General features: G+C 51.2%; 1 protein-coding gene across 1 annotated transcript; it reads left to right on the top strand.

The window, feature by feature from the left end:
• Positions 1-240: 240 nt before the first annotated feature.
• Positions 241-10,620, top strand: Nlrp4 (NLR family pyrin domain containing 4). Its single transcript, XM_070000442.1, has 9 exons — positions 241-520; positions 1,180-2,743; positions 3,651-3,812; positions 4,220-4,387; positions 5,702-5,869; positions 6,277-6,447; positions 8,061-8,231; positions 8,908-9,078; positions 10,190-10,620. Exons 1-9 carry the CDS (start codon positions 241-243, stop codon positions 10,278-10,280), a joined length of 2,946 nt encoding a protein of 981 aa, XP_069856543.1. The 3' UTR covers positions 10,281-10,620.
• Positions 10,621-12,094: the final 1,474 nt, after the last annotated feature.

Below are 12,094 nucleotides of genomic sequence, written 5' to 3' on the forward strand. Positions count from 1 at the left end.
ACTTGAGCTACAGCGCCACTTCCGGTTTTTCTGGTGGTTTTATTGGAGATAGGAGTCTCACGGTCTCTCCTGCCCGGGCTGGCTTTGAACCTCGATCCTCAGATCTCAGCCTCCTGAGTAGCTAGGATTACAGGCGTGAGCCACCAGCGCCCGGCCATGATTATTTTTTTCTCCATAGATTCCATTAATGTCTTGTTCCTGGTGGCTGTCTCTCAAGAAGACTGTTCTTCTCTGGATGAAATGGCGTCGTCTTTCTTCTCTGACTTTGGCCTTATGTGGTACCTAGAGGAGCTCAGCAGGAAAGAGTTGGTGAAATTCAAGGAGCTCCTCAAGCAGGAAGCTGAGGAGCTTGGACTCAAGCAAATTCCCTGGTCTGAGGTGAAGAGAGCGTCCAAGGAAGGCCTGGCCAACCTTCTCACCAAGCACTATGATGGGCCACAGGCCTGGGCTGTGACCGGCAGGGTCTTCCTCAAAATCAACAGGAAGGACCTCTGTGTCAAGGCCCTGAGGGAGAGCACAGGTAAGGGCACGGGGCATGGGCACAATGCTGCTCATAGGCAGCATTGTCAGTGTTCATGTCAGTCAGCGGCTTCTGCAGCTTTCTCTCGTGGGGTCAGATGGTATTTCCTGTGGGAATATATTATCACTGCATGTAAGAAACAACTTCACTTAGTTACCGGTGGTTGTGGGCAGGCCAGTACAAGTAGGTGTTCTACCATGGGTTGTATTTAGTACAGGTTATTATAGGTGGTCCAGTATGGGTAGGTGGTCTACTGTGGGTTGCATTTAGTACAGGTGGTTATAGGTGGTCCAGCATGGATGGGTGTTGTCCTCTATCATGGTACAGATTTTGGTTACAGTTAGTCCAGTGGGGGGGTGTACACGCGTGCATGCCCGCGTGCACATGCACGCACATGCATTCACATGTCCATCTGTGGAGGGGTTGGCAAACTTGCTGTAGAAGGCAGGGGTAATGCCAGCACTGACATTTTAGACTTTGTAGACACAGCCACAACCATTCCGCTTTGCTGTGATTTCCCTGTGGGAAAAAGAAATAAGAATGTCCTCAAGTTCTGTTGACATGACCAACAGATGCAGCTGGCCAGTGTTGAAAACACGTACATTTCTTTGACTGTTGATAAACTGTGTTTTTCTTTTCCTTGATGCTTGCTGACACAGGCCACACAAGGAAGTACCGAGCTCACGTGAAGGAGAAGTTCAGCGACATGTGGCGCAGGAACACGATCACAGACGTGGCCGAGTTCTTCCACCAGAAAATCACTCAGGAAGAGCGTCAGTACTTAGAGTTGTTTCTGAGGCCAGAGGCCACTGAGAAACAGTCGTACACAGTGGTCCTCCAAGGGGTCCAGAAAATTGGGAAGACGATGCTTCTAATGAAGATTATTCTAGCCTGGTCAGACGGCATCATCGGGCAGGACCGGTTCTCCTATATCTTCTACTTCTGCTGTGGAGAGCTGAAAAAGCTTCCGGCCACAAGCCTGGCTGAACTCATCTCCAGAGAATGGCATGAGCCCTCTGTCCCCGGTATAGAAATCACAGCCCAGCCAGAGAGACTCTTGTTCATCATCGACAGCTTCGAAAAACTAAAATGTGACTTGAACCAACCTGAATCAGAGCTGTGCAGTGACTGGGAGGAGCAGCAGCCAGTCCCTGTGCTGGTGAGCAGTTTACTGAGGAAGAAAATGTTCCCAGAATCCTCCTTGATCATCGCCACCACACCAGATCTCTCCCAGGAGCTGGAGAAAAATCTGAAGGATGTCCAGGTGCGGGTAATGATGGGCTTCGATGACTACAGTAAGAAGCTCTATTTCTCATCCATACTCCCCAACTGGGGCCAAGCTGTGCAGGCCTTCAATGCCGTTCAGGAGAACAAACAGCTCTCCATGCTGTGCGAAATGCCGCTGCTCTGCTGGCTTGTATGCACGTGCCTGAAACAGGAGATGGAAAGGGGGCAAGAGCCTGCCGAGGTCTGCCGGTGCACCACCACCCTGTATACCTCCTTTATCCTTCACGCGTTCACCCCCAGGGGTGCCCATGGTCCCAGTCCACAAGGCCGAGGGCAGCTGCAGGGCCTGTGCGCCCTGGCTGCAGAGGGCATGTGGACCAACACTTTTGTGTTTCCTGAGGACATGCTGGGGAGAAACGGGATTGCCACCTCTGACATTGCCACGCTGCTGGACACCAAGATCCTGCTCAAGGAGCATGCGGACTGCTACTCCTTCCTCCACTTGTCTGTCCAAGAGTTCTGTGCTGCCTTGTTTCATGTGCTGAAGAACCCTAGTGAGCACCCTCACCCTGCTGTGGCCAGTGTAGATGTGCTCCTGATGACCTACTTAGAAAGAACAAAAAAAAACTGGGTTTTTCTGGGTTGTTTTCTCATGGGCCTTCTACACGAAAATGAGCAACGAAAGCTGGATGCGTTTTTTGGCTTTCAACCCAGCCAGGAAGTGAAGCAGCTGTGTCACCAGAGCCTGAGGAGAGTCAACGAGAACGAAGATCTCCAGAGTCAGGTGGACTTCTCCAAACTGTCTTACTGTCTGTTTGAAATGCAGAATGATGATTTTGTCAGGAAGGTGATGGAGCCCATCAAGAAAGTGAACTGCTTAATCCTGGACAATATAGACTTGATCATCTTCTCGTACTGCTTAAAATTCTGTCGTAGCTTGAGGAAATTGAGTCTCTGCATCGAAAATATCTGGGCAAAGCAACCACACAGACCTGTGTGAGTCCTTCTACTGGCTTCCTTTCTCTTCTGTTTTCAGGGTCTGGCCAAGTGCTCAGTGGGTGTTAAGTGGGGACATGATTGGCACAGATGCTCACCTGGTGTGTGTGTGAGAGACAGTATAGGGTTTGAACTCAGGGCCTGAGTTCTGTATCACTCAAGTCTGGCTGGTATTCTACTGCTTGAGCCACAGCTCTACTTCTGGCTTTTTTGCTGGCTAATTGGAGATAAGAGTCTCACAGACTTTTTTTTTTTCCCAGGGCTGGCTTTGAACTATGATCCTCAGATTTCAGCCTCTTGAGTATCTAAGATTACAGACCGGAGCCATCAGCACTCTTTCCCAAGGAAAGATCTGTTTCTTCTATTCAGTTCCTTCTGTATGCCAGCACTGTGGATTCAACTCAGGGCCTTGTGCTCTCGCTTGGCATTTTCATGAAAGGTTATTGCTTGCCTTCAGTTCCAGTTTTCTGCTACTTAGTTAAAGCTAAAGAGTCTCTTGGATTTGTCTATCCAGACTGGCTCCAAACAGCAATCCTCCAGATCTCAGCTTCCTGAGTAGCTGGAGTAACAGGCATGAAGCACCAGCACCTGATTAATTTATATTATTATTAATAATAATTATTATTAATAATAATATGCCAGTCCTGGGGCTTGAACTCAGGGCCTGGGCATTGTCCCTGAGATTCTTTTTGCTAAAGTCTAGCATTCTACTACTTGTGCCACAGTGCCACTTCCAGCTTTTTGTTTACATGGTGCCAAGGAATTGAACCCAGGGCATCGTGCATGCTAGGCAAGCACTCTAGCACTAAGCAACATTCCCACTTTCTCATTTATTCTTCTTCTGTGCTGTGGATGGCTGAATTTGACTCCTCAACCACAGGAGGCCTTCTTTTCTCCACCATGACAGGTTGGATTCCAATCTTGTCTGCTGGGACCAAATATGCTCAGTATTCAGGAGAAATGAATACCTCTTTGATCTCCAGATGAAAGACAGCATTCTGAATGAGTCAGCATGTGTAGCCTTGTACAGCCATCTGAGGGAGCCCCATTGTCTCCTCCAAAGCCTCAAGTAAGCTCAATACCCACACAGAGTCCTGCACAGAGTCTCACTGATGGCTTCCAGTGGAGATGAAGTTTTACATGCTCTCTGAGTTGTCTGAGCAGAATCTCTCACGCTCAACATCACTGAGGGCTGCTGAAGCCATTCTTTGCAGTGGGGGGCTTTCTAGGGTATGGCAAAAAGCTGGGGAGCCTGCCTCTGTGTTCAGATTCCAGTAACTTCCTGTACTAGGACAATACACAAGGTTTCTAGACACTTCTCCATGTCCCTGTGTGTAGAGGACGAAGCGAGCACTTAGTTGTGCAGCTGTAGCATCTGGGTTGATTCTGGGTTGTACAAGATGGTCCAGGCCCCACCTCCAGCGGTGCTTTCAGGTTGTTAGGTGAAACTCATCAGCACTTTCCTCTGCTTTGCAGGATGAAGGGTGTGGTCTTAAATGGTGAGATGCGGCTTTTCTTTGATATATTCATTCAGAACCCAAATATAAGACACCTAAGCATCAGCAGCATGAAACTGTCCTGTGAAGATGTGTACCTGCTCTGTGAAGCCCTGGACCACCCAATCTGCAACATCGAAAGCCTGAAGTGAGTCTCCACACATGCCAGGCCCAGCCTGCTCCAGAGAGGGCAGGGGGTGGGGGATATCTCTACTGCCCCTCTGTCCTGTTTTCTTTTCTTTTCTTTTCTTTTTTTTTTTGGATCCGGTCGTGGGGCCTGAACTCTGGGCCTGGGTGCTGTCCCTCAGCTCTTCAGCTCAAGGCTAGCATTCTACCACTTGAGCCACACTGCCACTTCCGGCTTTTTTTCTTTTTGCTTATGTGGTGCTGAGGAATCGAACCCAGGGCCTTGAGCATGCAAGGCAAGTGCTCTACCACTGAGTCACCTTCCCAGCCCCTCTGTCCTGTTTTCTAATATCCATATATTATCTGCATGTTATCCACATGTAAATTCTGCCTCCTGAGACACAGATCATAGTGTCTTGATAGGCCTAGCCACTCTGGAAGATTCTGTTCCATTCAGCTTCTGTGGATTCTTTCTGTGGATTATTCTTCTGTGGATTATTTCCCCTCCCAGTCTCCCTCCCTTTCTTCTACCCTCTTTCTTTCCTTCCTGCCTCTCTCTCTGCTCCCCCCTCCCCCATACTGCAGAACCTAGGGTGTTAGCTTTGCTAGGCCAGCATGTCACTTGAACCACTCATCCTTTTGGATTCTTTTTCACACTTTTTCCAAGGTTTCAAATTTCAATCCTTCTGTGTATTGCCACACAACCATCCCAGAGACTGGTAGGGGGCCGTGAACTGGGTGATTTGCCACGGTGACTTAATTTCTAGACACCAGTTCTAATTGTTTCCATCTTTATTCAAATGTCTCTGGGTTTAGATGGTGTCTCTCTCTCTCTCTCTCTCTCTCTCTCTCTCTCTCTCTCTCTCTCTCACACACACACACACACACACAGCCAGTGACTGCTGTGGTAGAGAATCGCCATCACTAGCCTGGCACCTCTGAACACAGCCCTGCTGAATTCTGCCTCAAGGCCTCTTGGTGGAGGTGCCCTTTGAGGTGTCACTGTACAGAACCAGAATGATGAGGGCCTGCTCACCCAAGGCCCAGGTGGGGTGCAGTGGCGACAGCTTTGGTAGGCCGCCACAGTGTGGCTGGGGTGCGGCCGGGGCAGGTGGAAGATGTGGGCGGGGGGCGGGGGGGGAAGGAACAGACCTTTTAGGGAGGTGACGTCACCTACCAGGGTACATACAATGGGTGACGTCACGTACGCCTGTGCCCACCTGTGCCTATGGTCTCGTGGCCATACCTTGGTGATGGTGACGAGGGTGGACAATCTGTGGGGCCCTGGGGCGAGGTGTGTGGGGTTCAGTGGGAACACCACGCCTTCTCTCTCCAGCCTGGAGGACTGCAGCCTCTCTGCCGACCACTGCAATGACATGGCCTGGGTCCTGACCCACAACAAGAAGCTGAGGCAGCTGAGCCTGACCTGCAACTACCTGGACACTGGCGTGGGCCAACTGTGTGCGGCCTTGAGCTGCCCCGAAGCCGTCCTGGACTTTCTGGAGTGAGTGGCAGGGTGGGGCTGCTGGGAGAGCAGAGGTGGGGGGGGGGGGGGTTCCGGGGCTGCTGGCCCAAACCTCACCAATTGACCGTTGTGTCGGTGCTAGGGTTTGAACCCGGAGATCTGTGCGCTTGCTTGGCTTTTTCACGCAAGTCTGGTGCTCTACCACTCTGGCCACACCCACGCTTCTGGCTTTTTGCTGGTTAATTGGAGATAAAAAAAAATCTCCTGGATTTTTCTGCCAGGGCTGGGTTTGAACTATGATCCTCAGATCTCAGCCTCCAGGGTGCTTGGCTTAGAGGCGTGAGCCGCCACCCTTGGTGGAGGTGCTCATCATGGTGTGCGCGTCAGGAGGCCCTGCGGGTGCGGGTCCCAGTTCACCCCTCTGTGTCCCCCACTCTGCCCCACAGGCTGGCATGCTGCTACATCAGCCAGCAGTGTTGCCCGGCTCTCTCAGAGATGCTTGTGAGGAACAGCACCCTGAGACATCTGGACCTGAGCTTGAACATCCTGAAGGATGAAGGCCTGGAGATTCTCTGTGAGGCTCTGCAGCTCCCGTATTGCAGCCTGAGGTCCCTGTGGTAGGTTTTCCTGTGGTCAGTGCTGGAGCTGAGCCTGTCTGTGCAGGAAGGCCAATGTGTAGTTATTGTGTGGCCTTCCACCTAGCACATACTCCATGGAGCTGTCCCTCAGGGCAGGCTGGTGCCTGGGCGGCTGGCTCACAGGCCTAGTGCATAGTCTGTCATCACCCAGAATGTGTGTGTGTGTGTGTGTATCATATAGGACTGGGCTACAGTGGAGCTATGACAGGCCAGGTAGATGTCTATGGCCAAGACTTCAGCCTGTGTGCCACAAAACGAGGAAATGGTGCTACATAGAAAGATAGGAGCAGACTTTCTGGTGGAAGGTTATATAAAAACGTGGGTATAGGGACCCAGAAATACATGTGAGAATTTATGTGAGAAAACAAGGCAAGTAAGGGCATATGTACCGATTCTGAGCAAACACCAGTAGAAATGAAACATTTTTGTTTCGTTGTTAAGTTGAGCTGAAAAAGTAAATTTAAAAACGTGTATGGAATTTATAGGAAGCCCAAAAGTACCTACAAAACACCTGAAGAATGAAAAAATAAAGCAGAAGGCCTCACTCTCCATAGTTTTACAGATTAAAAGGTGAGCTTGGAGCCGGGCGCTGGTGGCTCACACCTGTAATCCTAGCTACTCAGGAGGCTGAGATCTGAGGATCAAGGTTCAAAGCCAGCCCGAGCAAGAAAGTCTGGGAGACTCTTATCTCCAATAAACCAATAGAAAACCGGAAGTGGTGCTGTGGTTCAAGCGGTAGAGCTCTTGCCTTGAGCTGAAGAGCCCAGGGACAGTGCCCAAGCCCAGAGTTCAAGCCCTACAACTGATCAAAAAAAAAAAAAAAAAGGTGAGCATGGTAATGCATGCCTGTAATCCCAGGACTCAGGAAGTAGAGGCCACAGCCTCCTAAGGTCAGGGCCAGCCTGGGCCTCATAGCAAGTTCCAGGTCAGATGGGGCTGCACAGTGAGACCCTGTCTCCAGCAAACACAAAGCGGTGTAAGCTGGGTGCCAGTGGCTTATGCCTATAATCCTAGCTATTCAGGAGGGTGAGATCTGATAATCAGAGTTCAAAGCCAGTTTAGGCAGGATTATCCATGAGACTCTTAACTTCTAATTAACTACCAAAAAGCCAGAAGTGGAGCTGTGTGTCTCAAGTGGCAGAGCACCAGCCTTGTGTGAAAAAGCTGGGACAGTGATCAGGCCCTTGAGTTCAGTCCCAGTATACACGCACACAAACACATACACACACACACACACATACACACACACACACACACACACACACACACCACCACCACCACCACCACCACCACCACCACCACCACCACCACCACCACCACCACCACCACCACCACCACCACCACCACCACCAAAAACAAAAAACATAGCAGAGGGGTGAATATTAATGATCATGGTACATGGTGTGCTTGTATAAGTGTCATAATGAAGCCTTTTACTCTGTGCACTTTAATACATGAGGATTCAGATGGGAAGCCTTTCTTGTGGCTTGCACATATCAGTGAAAGTGCAGCCCGAGTAGGTTAGAGCCATGGTGGCTTGGGCCTTGCTGGAGGAATGGTGGCTCTGTCTCACCACACCTGACCTCTTGCAGCATAACTGAGTGTGGCTTCTCCACCCATGGCTGCCACTACCTCGTTCCAGTCCTCATGTACAACCAGAACCTGAGACATTTGCAGATTGGACTCAATGCGCTGGGAGATGCTGGCGTCAAGTTGCTGTGTGAAGCTCTGGTGTATCCCCACTGTCGCATACAGACCCTTGGGTGGGTGTGCCCTGTCTCTGGGGGGGGGTTGGGGCTGGGGGCTGTCTCCAAGTATGCTAGGATTACAGGTGTGCACCACCAGACCCAGCTTAAAATTTCCTCATTTTTATTTTTTAAATGTGTTATGAGGAGTTGTACAAAGGGGTTACAGTTCCATAAGTCAGGTGATGAGTACAAAATTTGGGGGGGGCAATGTCACCCTTTTCTTCTCTTTCCCCATACCACCCACAAGTTGCATAGTTCACTTTTTACATAGTGTCTACTGAATACCATGACTGTATTTGCTCATCCTTCTTCCCCCTCCATTCTTGTGTCCCCTCTCCCCCGCTCCCCCCCAAAAAAACCCAATACATTCCCTATTTTTAAAAGGATACCTGAGCAGGCTCTTTCCACCTTCACGCCCTTGTTTCAACTGCCACCGACTCCATAGTGACCTGTCTTGGAATACAGTCAGATTCTGAGGAACTGGGGATTAGGACTTCCGTGGATGAATTGGGAGGGGGGGCACATTCTACTCATGATTCAATAGCTCAAGATGTGTTCAAGGCATGGGGTGTACACTCAAGACCAACTTCCACTGAGTTAGGGTGTCAGTGGGGTCTGTGCAGAGCTGGGTTTGCAGGCGGGGGGCACGGGGAAGCCTGCAGGCTGCGCTTACTCCCTAATTGTGTTCCAGGCTGCAGGGATGTGGCTTAACCAGCGCTTGCTGTAGGGACCTGTGGGGTGTTCTTACCCACAGCAAGACTCTGGAGGGGCTAAACTTGAGCAGCAACTCCCTGGACTACAGTGGGGTAGCCCTGCTGTGCAAGGCCCTACAACACCCCCAGTGTTCCCTGAAGGTCCTCTGGTGAGTCGGAGTTGGGCTAGGCTGGGGGAGGGCTGGGGGCTAAGAAGGGGTCCTGGGGCAGGCAGCTTCACAGGACAGGACGATCTCATCCCCCTTAAAACCTACACAATCTGCCCTTTCTTAGCCTGGTTAATTTTGAGAGTAAGACTCTAAGAAGAAAACCCAGTGGAGAGCGCTGGTGGCACTTGTCACTTCTATAACTCAAATTATGCTCCATAATGTCTGGAAATATAACTTCTGTTCGTGCAGAGAGCCCTGAGTTCAGCTTTCTGGATTTGATGATGAGGAGGTGTACCCATACAACAGTTACTATTTCCCCTTCAGTACATGAGATCTTATTTGTTACAGAATAGGGCTGGGGCTGCAACTCAGCCACAGAGCACCATTCAGGATGGCACAGTGGCTCACACCTGTAATCCCAGCTCCTGAGTAGGTGGGAAGATCATGGTTTGAGACCCCTGGGCAAAACAGTCAGCAGGACCTACTCTCAAATCTTAGCCGGGTGTGGTGTTTCATGACTCAATTGCGCTGGTGACTTTAAAAGTATTTTCAGCTTACAGTAGGTTAGTCAGGCTGTCACCCATCTTAAACTGAGCCTTTGAGCCAGGTACCAGGGACTTACATCTGTAATCATAGTTACTCAGGAGGCTAAGAATAGAAAGATGACAGATTGAAAGGCCAGCTCATACAGAATAGTTTGTGAGACCTCATCTTAACTCATAGCTGGATGCAATGGCACACGTCTGTCATCTTCAGCTGGGCTTACATGGTAAGGTCCTAGACATACATACATGTGCATGCGTGAGCACGCATGCACGCGTGCGTGCGTGCACACACACACACCTACAGGTGTGTGGCCTCAGTGGCATGAAAACAATATCTTGAGATCGATCCCCATTGTTTAGCAGATTTTACACCACGGAAATGGGCAGAGCCCAGGGCCTTTATCTATCTGTGAGGAGGGAGGAGAGTGGGCACAGCGCAGCACACCACGGGTTCCATTGCTGGCCCTCCCAGACTCATCCTGGGAACAAGTCATGCAGACACAGGGCATGCAGAAAAACAAACCCATACCTGAGTTAATCGAGCTTTTCCATCTGGATCTTTGCAGGATGGGAAAGGGTGACTTGGATGAGGAATCATGGGCCCTTCTGAGGACGGTGGAGGAAAGAGACCCAGAGCTGCACATTGTGAGTGCCTGAGAGCCATGGAGGATAGGGGCATGGCCTGAGCTACCCCAGCAGCAGGGGAGCCTCTCAATTGGAGAACACTGGGGCTGGGCAGGGTAGAACAGGGCACCTCCTGATTGGAGAATGTTGAGGGTCAAGGTGCCTCCTGATTGGCAAACACTGGAGTGGGGAGCCTCCTGATTGGACAACACAAGGATGGGGCAGGATGCCTCTGGATTGGAGAACATGGGGTGGGACAGGCCTCTTCACCCATTTGTTCAGGAAGGTAAAGTCCCTGCCACCCCAGCCCCCTGTGGTTATCCTGGTTTTAATGGATTCCGAGGTCCTGGACAAGCCACTGAATGATGTTCACCATGACACCATTTCTGTCTTTTCTCAAACTGGCCTTTTAACCCCCAATAAAGCTATATATCTGGATGAGTTTTGGGAAGCAGTTGATGGGACTGAGGAGAGGTGGGAGTTGAAAGACCTTCTCCACCTTCACCTGCCAGGGGCTGGCTGTGAAAGGAGGCTGATGGTTTGCCTTCTTCCTGTTCTCCTAGCAGTCTCACTGAGACTCTTTCTCATTTCATGCAAATCACTCATACAGATCAGACAAAAGCAGAGCCTTTGACCACCAAGCCTGTCTCGAGCCCTTGCCTGGGCCTCATCAGGAACCCTGTGACATGGTGGAAGATGACCTCTCCGCCATGCTGCTTTCTTTAACAGTGAGAGAACAGGGGTGCATAGAACACTCAAGTCGTTCAATGGATTGCAAGTTCCTCATGGGTGATGTGAAACAATTCCACTCTTAAGATTGGATTCATAGGATTATTACTGGGCTGAGAGTAGTGGTACACACCTGTATTTCCTGATACTTGGGGGCATAGGTGGGATCATCCAGTCCTGTGTGGATCCTAAAAGCCCTACACGATCGTTTGCTGGAGTTCCATCACCAAGAGTTAATAGGCCTCCCAGGGCAGGATTCCATCCCCGCCCCAGGCAGCGAGGATTTGGGTGCCAGCCACTGTCCCAGGCCCCATTTGTTTTTGTTTTGCTCCAGAGTGGGGTCTTGCTGCCTGTCTGAGCTGACTCAGCTGCTCCACCTTCCTGCTTCCGCTTCCCAGTGGCTGGGATTGCAGGCATGAGCTGCCTACCAGGCTCACAGCTATTTCCCAAATGCATCACAGGCGTGGGCCACCAGTGTCCAGCTATGATGGACTTTTGCCATGTGGCCATGATGTCCTGGAGCGGGGCTGACCCTCCCCTGGTCCTGACCACCCCCCACGTGCTGTGTGCTCAGCTGGTACTGCAGAACGACCCCGGGGTGGGAGCGTTGACACCCACTGCCCGCGGGGACACCACAGAGTGCCTGCCGGGTCTGCACGTGGGCGCAGGATTCCTGGCTCATGGGGTGCTAGGAGTATTACGTCAGTGCATGCAGGCAACACAGCTGCTGTCTCCAGGAGTCATTCGTGGCCTGCTGACTTCATCAGGCACAGCGTGTAGGGAAGTCCTGTGCCCCGTGCCCTGCACCCTGGCTTGTCTGGACGTGTCCCATACCCCACACCCTGCTTCCCGGCCCGTCCAGACACTCCCAGGGGAAGTGTGGGGCGTCCAGGAGAAGCTGGCTCTGTGTGGCCCCTGGGAGCTGGTGCCCCTAAGAGAACTCAGCGTCTAACCAGCACCCCGCACTTCCACCCTGAGGACGTTTTGTGTCCCAGGCCCCCTCTTCCCTCTCCCATCTGAAGGAGGTTAAAAACCCCATGCCCTGGGAAGGATGTGGTCTCTAGAGGCTCTATGCATGGGGTCAGCAGGCTGGGGAGGGCTGCAGAAAGCCACACACC

This window comes from Dipodomys merriami, unplaced genomic scaffold (genome assembly GCF_024711535.1).
Source record: "Dipodomys merriami isolate MVZ:Mamm:240054 unplaced genomic scaffold, mDipMer1.0.p SCAF_57, whole genome shotgun sequence".
NCBI classification, from domain to species: Eukaryota; Metazoa; Chordata; class Mammalia; order Rodentia; family Heteromyidae; genus Dipodomys; species Dipodomys merriami.